At 51.8% G+C, this 8,508-nt stretch overlaps 1 protein-coding gene across 18 annotated transcripts in view; it reads right to left on the bottom strand.

Annotated features, from left to right (window-relative positions):
- The window catches only part of LOC100523747 (phospholipid-transporting ATPase IB), a 516,337-nt gene that overhangs the window by 150,879 nt on the left and 356,950 nt on the right, over nt 1–8,508 (bottom strand). For all 18 annotated transcript variants that reach the window (XR_014818973.1, XR_014818971.1, XR_014818972.1 and 15 more), the window contains 3 exons: nt 6,900–6,974; nt 1,469–1,591; nt 13–91 (listed from right to left, as the gene is read on the bottom strand). Coding sequence is in view for 15 of the 18 variants with exons in the window: in XM_021065485.2 (XP_020921144.1) it covers nt 13–91; nt 1,469–1,591; nt 6,900–6,974 (277 nt within the window). In the remaining 3 variants the exon portion in view is untranslated. The remainder of the gene's footprint in view (nt 1–12; nt 92–1,468; nt 1,592–6,899; nt 6,975–8,508) is intronic.

Here is an 8,508-nt window from a genome sequence, read left to right as displayed (position 1 = left end):
TGAGGCTGTTACCGTGCTCCATCGCCTTCATCGGGAACCAGAAGAGGATAAGGGAGTGGACCAAGGCGTTGATGCAGTGACCCCAGAAAACCTAAGAGAAAAGAGACCAAGGGAATCAGGAGCTGCTCACACCCTGGAGCTCTCTGGTTTAACAAGCGTCTCACTGCCAGGGACCCGGGCGGCGTGGCGACGCCCAGCTCCCGAAGGCACAAAACCCCGGGTTTCCTCGTTTTCGCATACAAAGGACTGGGCTGTCTCCAGCTAATGTGACTCTAGCACACAGACCTCAATAGACAGTCACACAGGCACAGGCTTGGACACGCCTGTCCTGCAAACATGAGGCAGCGCTGAAGGAAGACTGAGGTGACACCTGCTCAAAACGTAGCTCCAGGAGTTCTTGTCGTGGCTCAGTGGTTAGCAAATCCGACTAGGAACCATGAGTTGCAGGTTTGATCCCTGGCCCTGCTCAGTGGGTTAAGGATCCAGCATTGCCGCGAGCTGTGGTGTATGTGGAAGATGTGGCTCGGATCCCGCGTTGCTGTGGCTCTGGCGTAGGCCGGTGGCTACAGCTCCGACTAGACCCCTAGCCTGGGAACCTCCATGTGCCGCAGGAGCGGCCCTAGAAAAGACAAAAAAAAACCCCAAACAAACAACAAACAAACAAACAAACAAACAAATGAGGCTCAGAGGGTGCCCCCTAAGGAGGACCCTGCGTCATCCTTGCCAAGGCCCGGCCAGTGCCCACCAGAGAATGCACACACAACCAGCACAGGGCGTCTGAACCGAGAGGGGCACCCAGCCCCTGCTCCAGCCTCCTGCTGCACAAACACCTGAGAGGAAAGACAGCAGTACAGGTGTGAGGGCATCCTCGCCTCCCTGACAGCTGGGGGCCTTCGCCTCGCGCTCCCAGCCCAGGCTGAGACCCCAGCAACACCCAGGCCAGCCCGGACTCAGCTCCTCTCAGGACTGCCTACTCCTTTTCTGTCTAGACTCGTCCTCTGTCCATATTCTTCAGACTGAAAAAAACCACCCACGCCTACCTAGATTCCTGGGTTCAGCCCTGGCCAGTTATCCTCACCGGCCAAAGGAACGTTTGTTTGGCACCGAGAACCAGCAGGGCTGGTGGGAGGGCTGCGCCAGGCAAGGGGCTCTTTGAAGAGAGGGATGTTTGGATTTTCCAGGCGCCCACGTGTGGGGGCGCCAGGGATGTGCAGCTGTCGGGGGGCGGGTGCGGCCGTCGGGGGCGCACGGGTGGGGAAGAGGAAGGAGTCCTGGGAGGGATGGACAGTTCCTTCCCCATCGGGCTGCTCGAATCCACAGGGCGTGCGATGCTGGGAGCGGCCCGCGGTCTTCCTCCCCTCCAATGTCCCCTCTGAGCCCGAGCGCCCCCCCCTCACCCGAGCAGGTACCTGCCTGCTGGACCGGAAGTGCGCCCCCACCTTTCCAGGCTCTGCGCGCACGCGGTTACCTTGGTGTTGAAGCCCTCGGCGTTCTGGGTGATCTTGTAGAGCTGCGGGAACCTCAGCATGCTCTCCTGACTGCACGACCTCTCGAAGATGCCCAGCGTGAAGGGGGGCAGCGCCGTGAAGATCTGAGTGCGGAACAAGGCGCCGTTAGGAGACGCCTTTGGACCCGCGCGGTTCCGCTGGCTCAGGCGTGTGCAAGGGCCAGGCAACCATCGGTCACGTCCAGACCTGAGGTTCAGTGACTCACGCCTCCCCGGAGACCCTCCCAACGAAGAAAATGAGCCATCACCAACCGCTGCTCAATCAGCACGAAATGAATACCCTGAACATAAAACATCATAAACATGTGATTGGCCAAGACATCTTGCTCAAGTAACATGTGCCTTCCTTTGCCCACGAGCTGTGACCCGGAATCCTCCACGGTGAGTTCTGGGTGGAGCTGGGGTGTTTTCCTGGGATCCCCAAGGCGCCATTCGCAATGTCCCATCCTGAGGTTACACGCGAGTTTGGGGAAACACGGTGTCATTCACCCACTTATTCGTTGGACAAACTGTGACTGGGAATGAACTGCAGGCCAGATATTAGGAGACTCACCAGGGAGAGATTTAAGGAGAAGGAAGAAGACAAAGAAGGGGGTTCCTGACCTCTGGGAACGGTGGGGGTGGAGCCGCCAGTGACCAGCACACGAACCCACAGAGAAAACAGGGCACTTCTGGGGGAGAGGGTGGAGGAAGAGGGCGAGAGTCAAGGAAGGATGCTGGACTCAAGAGCCTCTGCAGGATGCGGCCGGGCGGGAAGCTTAGGATATGGCGGAGGGAGCAGGGGGAAGCATCCTCGGGAAACCAGCACCCATCACAAAGCTTCGAGGCACAAAGGCACACAGCACGTGTGGGGGCCACTTCTAGGATGTTCAGCGTGGTGGCTGGCCAGGGACACAGCAGGAGACAAGGCTGGGATGGAGGCCCAGTGGCTCCCGGGATGACACGCTCTTGGGCAGGGGGTCCTTCTTAAGACTGCTACTTTTACCATCTGCCATGGACTGTGCTGTGCAGTGTGCTCTAGAAAGAGCCAGCCACATGCTGAAGAGGGCTGGGGCAAGCATGCTGTGCCAGCCCAGGTGGTGTGGCAGACCCGCGGGCCACCTGCCCTTGCTCTTGTGCAGGGGTGGCTCTCAGCTCTGCCTTGGCGTTGAGCAAATCCACACCCACAGGCCCAGCAAGCACGTGGGGCCGTGGGAGCTGGATGTGTGTCTGGCTGAGAGCTCTGACTGCACGCCGGTTCCTGGGAGGCTGAGCCTCTGCCCAGAGAAGTGAGCCGTTCCCAAGTCTGTCCGGATAAAGCAACCAGAGGCATAGTGGGGTGAGGTTGAGAAAACTCCCGGCTCCACCTTCACCCGAGAGCAGAGGGAAACAGCCCTGGGAGGTCAGAGCTCTATAGTGGCCCCAAGAATAAAATAAAAATAAAATAAATAAAATAAAAATATGAAATAAAACACCGCCTTAGACATTTATGAAACCCTCACGTATGATGGCTCTAGAATCTAGAACTGGGATCCAGGGCTACGTTCTCTGACCCCTGTGCCTCGTTCTATGTGAGCAGCACACTGATGTGGGGATGGGAGCTTAGTACTGGGAGCTTAGTACTACAGGCTGCTGATGAGACAAGTCTACGCTTATCCTTGTTCTTTCTAGAATACACTTTGCATATTTATCCTTAGGTGCCTATTAACTCCATTTATATGTGAATGTCATTTTGTGCAACTGCCTTACCCCCCCACCAAACAACAGTCTGTTGGGATTCGATGTGGAGTCACATACATTCACATGTTAATTTTGGAAGAGTTGATTCTGTTAGGATACTAAGTCTTCCCATATAAGAAAATAATAGGACCTCCCACTTGTTCGAATCTTGTTTCCTATCTATTTCAGTAAGACTCGGGGTGTTTTTCCTAAGGGTACTATAAAATTATTGCTATGAAATGTATAATTTGAGCTGCTATTCCAAAAGAAATGACCACTCTCTCTGCATTTCTAAACGCTCATGGCTAGAGGGGGAAAAAAGCTAGCGGTTGCCGGGGTAGAAAAAGCTATTGCTTTTTATATATCTATCGCAAATCTGGTCACCTTATCAAATTTTCTCATAATTCTAGTATTTCTTCATTGACATCCTCTGGGTTTTCGAGACATACAGTTAGATACGAATGTATTTACACGGCCACTTTTTGTGCACATATTTGCACAAGCACAGAAATATATTTCCTCTTTTTCCTAGTATTTGCTTAATACTTATTTAATTTTCTTGGCAGTTAGTAAAAATTCCAAAACAATGCCAGATTATACAGTGATGGCAGGAATCCCTGACTAATTTCTTATTCAAAATGAAATAGTTTTAGAATTTTACCATTTATGGCAATATGCTACTGGTTTGGTTTTTTTAATATAAATTGTCTGCATTATAGTTAATTGACATTTCTTTCCTATATGACTTAGAGTTGTTATTTTAGGCATGGCAGCTGAATTGTCTCAAAAACTTTCACAGCATCTATGGATGGAATCCTGGTTTTCCTCTTTACTCGGCTGACACAGTGACACTGAGAAAGTTGTTTAAGAATCTGAGCTTCCTGTATTCCTACTCTGTCATGTATTTGTTTCTTTTGATACACTGTTGAGCTCTATTTGCTGATTCGTTTAGAATTTTTCTAGGCGAGGCTGGCTCAGTTCTCTTCAAATGATGCTGGCATGATAACGTTAAGTAGGATCGATTTTCTGAAACCGTTTCAAAGACATTAGAGACGGATAACATTTAGCTGAAATGCACGTGATCACGGTCGCTTTTGTCACTGGTGGCCCCTTCGGTCTCCTTCTACCCATAAAATAAAATGATGCAGACATGTGCCTACGGATGTGATGAGAATATCAGGGGCTGGCGCTGATGCCGGAGGAAATGGAGGCGTTTCCAGCCCGCCGGAATACGCCGTCTCATCTGCTCCGAGAATGAGGTGGAGACGCGACGTGCGACTGTAGCTGGCTTGGGGAATCAAACACAAAGAGCTCAGCAGAGAAGAGGAAAGATCGAAAGAGGAAAATGCTGCTTGTCGAAAGGAGCAAGGCAGGCCTCAGCCTGGAGGAGGGTCCCCCGCCAATGTCTCAGCTGTCACAAGGCGCCTCTCGCGCTGGGCAGGTGGACTGACCTGGGCTGGGAGCGATTTGCTCAGGAGAAGAGTCACGACAGCATTGGGACATGGACTAGCATGGCTCAGTGAACCGTCCTGCATCCAGCTTCCGTTTTAGGATTTTGGTTCTCGTCCTGGGGTCATGTAAGAGAACGGTCTTCCCACTTGGGTACTCAAGGGCGAAGCAGGGGGGCCCTGGGGTCTTAACTTCTCTCAACTGGCTCAGAAATGAACGTGTTGAAATAAGTTTCAATTTACTTCCAGCGCAGGTCCCCGAGGCAGGTTCCATGGGGGCAGACTGCCATGTCCTCCCAAGCTCTGACCCTGCCGGAGATGGACTGCGGAGGCCCGCGACCCTCTGACTCCACCTGACCGGCCCAACTCTCTGCCACGGCTCCTTGGCCGCCGACTCCCACCAGCATGTGGCGCCGTGGCAACGGGGCCATCTCACCTGGGGATTCACGTCTCTGCTGCAGTATTCTCTCCTCTACCTTCCGGAAGTCACAAAGCACACAAAATAAGCCCGAACCTGGGGCTCCAAGGACGTTGTGAGTCTGAAACTTAGAGTGAGTAACCGCTGCTGGAAAAGCGTGTTGAAAGTTTTGGGTTGTTGCTCAGTATCTCCGGGGAACTCTGTTAACGGGGGGTGGCGCCCAGAAAGAAATCCTGGTTATTCTCACGCACGTGGCCTGCGGTCCGCGTTGTGGCCAACGTGGTCCTGGAGCCGATCCGCATCTTGTGTGTAGGAGACACTCAGTGTGAGTTGGGGGATGAATGGGAACTGCCCAGGACCGCGTGGAGCTAAGGAAAGAGCCCAGCTCTCCTGCCTGAGCATGAAAAGGGGGCTCACGTCCATTCCTGGTGCAACTGGGTGACATGAATTTCCATCCTTAGCTCGAAAGCACAGCCTCCTGGGTCTCGGCCTTCGAGTTATAAACACGTAGGTGGACACAGCTTGGCCCCTTCCAGCACTAAATCACTACGGAGCAGTGAATACACTTCCCCTGAAACGGTCCCATAACTCAAAGCAGTTTTAGGTCCTGCAAAGTTAACAGTCTGTCCAAGGGGGGGCCCTGGGCTCCTTCCCACGTGGTGGGTGGTGAGGGTAGCTTCTCCGGCACAGGTCTGAGAGAGGCCCCTCCGTTCGGCCCTGCTCTCACCACCTGTCACTGTGGTCTTTGGGGACCTAAGGATTAGCAACAAACGTGCTCGGGTACTTTGTCATGAGCAATCGTTACTCACTGACCCGTGTGATTTAAACGCAAGATCTCAACTCCGTTCAGCAGTATCTCAGTCCTCACAGGGGACCCTCTTGAGCTGTCGAGCCACATAGGGCTGAAGCCATGTGTCGGAGGCAGCGTTTTACACGGAGCACCTGGCAGAGTGGCCTAAAAAAAGAGGGAGCTGAGTGGATGGAGCATTTGAGTATCCAGCGTGACTGTATATTCAAACCGTAAGTTTTTACAGCAACGTGCGTTCCAGCGCCGTGTGTCTGGTCACTGCCATCTCTGCCTACCTATGACGGCTGCTTCTGGGTATAAACTCCCACCCTCGCCCCCGGGCAGAGAACCTCAGAACGAGGGTCTAAACAAGGGTGAAAGTGTCTCCAGAAATGTGCCCTCCTGAGCTCCAGAGCACCAGCCACAGCCCCTCATTCTCTGTGCCAGGAAAACAAACGGCTAGGTAGTTACTTAGTCGCTTTAGCCTACACTGTCTATTTACGTCCGGCTTCCGAACCCACTACCGTCAAGTAATGAAAGGAGAACTCTGAAATCATGGAAAGTACCAAACAGGTGGATTCCCATGCGCCGTGGGAGCGGCAGGTCAGAATTCATTATCGGAGAGGAAAACACTGGCACGCTTTTAAGAAGGACGACGCGGACACTGGATGCCACGCGGTCTAAGGGCATCTCTGCTGAAGAACTCAGAAAGGAGATGACGAAGTGGAGTGCGTTTAGACGTAGTTCAGAAATTTTCTCTTGAGCTAAACGTACGGAAACGTTGCCCAGGCATTTAGGGAGGCGGTAACAAGGGTCCATTATCAAGATATATGGGTTAATAATTTCATGGGGTTATTCAGGAATGATCTGCTGTGATTGAAAACACATGTGGGGAGTTTGGGCTCCTGCAGGATGCGGGGCAGCAACAAAGGCCCTAAAGATGCGTGTGTGCTGCCTGCCACGGATGCAGAGGAGGGACTCAGACGCCCACCCCAGACGCGGGGACAGCCACACGCCTGCAGAGAGACGGGGAATGCTTACCACGTTGTACAAGCCGATGCACCAACGTTCAAATAAAATCTGCCCCGAAAATCCATTAACAAAGGCGAACCAGAGCTGAAAGAGAAGAGAGTTGGCAAGGTTTTAGATCAGTATTGACCTAAAAGTTTCCATTCGGTGAAGGAGTCGCGGGGGGCGGGGGGGTGGGGTGGGGGTGGACCACCGGCTGGACACAGCTGCCGAGGGATGAAGACCCAGAGCACCATGGCAGTTGCTCTCTCATAACATACAGATTCCCAATATCACAAATACTGATATTTTAAGGAAAATGTCTATTTAGGGCCTACATCAATCTTAAGAGCTAGCATGCACGTATTTACAGAAAAGCAATTTATATTTTCACATACAGCTGGTGTTTTGTGTCTCCACTTTCGCATTGACTGGAAGGGTCTCCATTGCATGCTCTTTTCCCTATCACGTTGACGTGATAGATACAACTGATCTTTGGAGGACTTGCAAAGAGATAAAAACAAACCAAAAAACCCACAGAAATGCCTCTCTTGGTCATGCGTTCTTAGCTCATAGAATATCAATCCTCCATAATTCAAGGTCCACCAGCTCAGCAGATATAAGAAATGCAGGAGTAAGGAAGAAACATGCCCGACCGACTTTTGGAGTAACAGGCAGTGCCTAGATAAAAGAGGTGCGGATTCTAGCTTCCAGCAGACCACAGTTCTAACAGGTGAGGCAAGATGGACACGAAAACAATGGCAGAGCCAAGTGCCAGGCACGTGAATGACAAGCAAAAAAATACTTTACAGAAAGAACCGTCACCTGGGCGTGATTAGGAGACAGGGAGGTGGCAAGCGTGAAAGAGAAGAGGGCGAGCCATCAGAAGAATGGATGGAAACCCGACTTCGGCGGCAAATAAGGAGACACGCAACGCAAGACGAGCTGAATGACACCGGCCAACAGGGTCCTGGGGACGGGGGGTGGATGTCAGCGCATCCCACGTTAATCACAGAATCCACACCAAGGGCAACAAAGCAGGACAGAGCGCACCTGTTACTACGGAGGAAGTGCCCTGGCAAGGCACAGTTCAAGCTGAGATCAGCTCCATTACTGATGTTTTGCTGAGTCAAGTTTTCCCAAATCAGTCCCTTGATCCAATCAGACTAAGTTTCCTGAGACAGGAATTGTTCCCGAACTGCCCACAAGTGTCCCCCGCAGGATGCTTGGTACAGACAGAGACTCGCCATGTCCCAGTGGGATCAGACAAAATACCTCAACTCAACTGCCAGAGGAAGGTTCCTCAGGCCAGCTTTCATCATCTCATGTAAAACACTACCAGGCAATCCTCCTGGGCATATACCTGGACAAAACTTTCATTCAAAAAGATGCATGCACCACTATGTTCATTGTAGCACTACTCACAATAGCCAAGACATGGAAACAACCTAAATGTCCATCCACAGATGAGTGGATTAAGAAGATGTGGTACATATACACAATGGAATACGACTCAGCCATAAAAAGGACAAAACAACACTATGTGCAGCAACACGGATGCAACTAGAGATTCTCAAATTGAAATAAGTCAGATGGAGAAAGACAAATATGATGCGGTATCACTTATAGCTGGAGTCTAATT

Source organism: Sus scrofa, chromosome 11 (assembly GCF_054392235.1).
Source record: "Sus scrofa isolate SSC_HxYL_T2T_F1_AM1 chromosome 11, Sscrofa_HxYL_maternal_Yorkshire_Landrace_v2.0, whole genome shotgun sequence".
Lineage (NCBI taxonomy): Eukaryota > Metazoa > Chordata > Mammalia > Artiodactyla > Suidae > Sus > Sus scrofa.
This window is presented reverse-complemented; position numbering and strand designations above follow the sequence as displayed.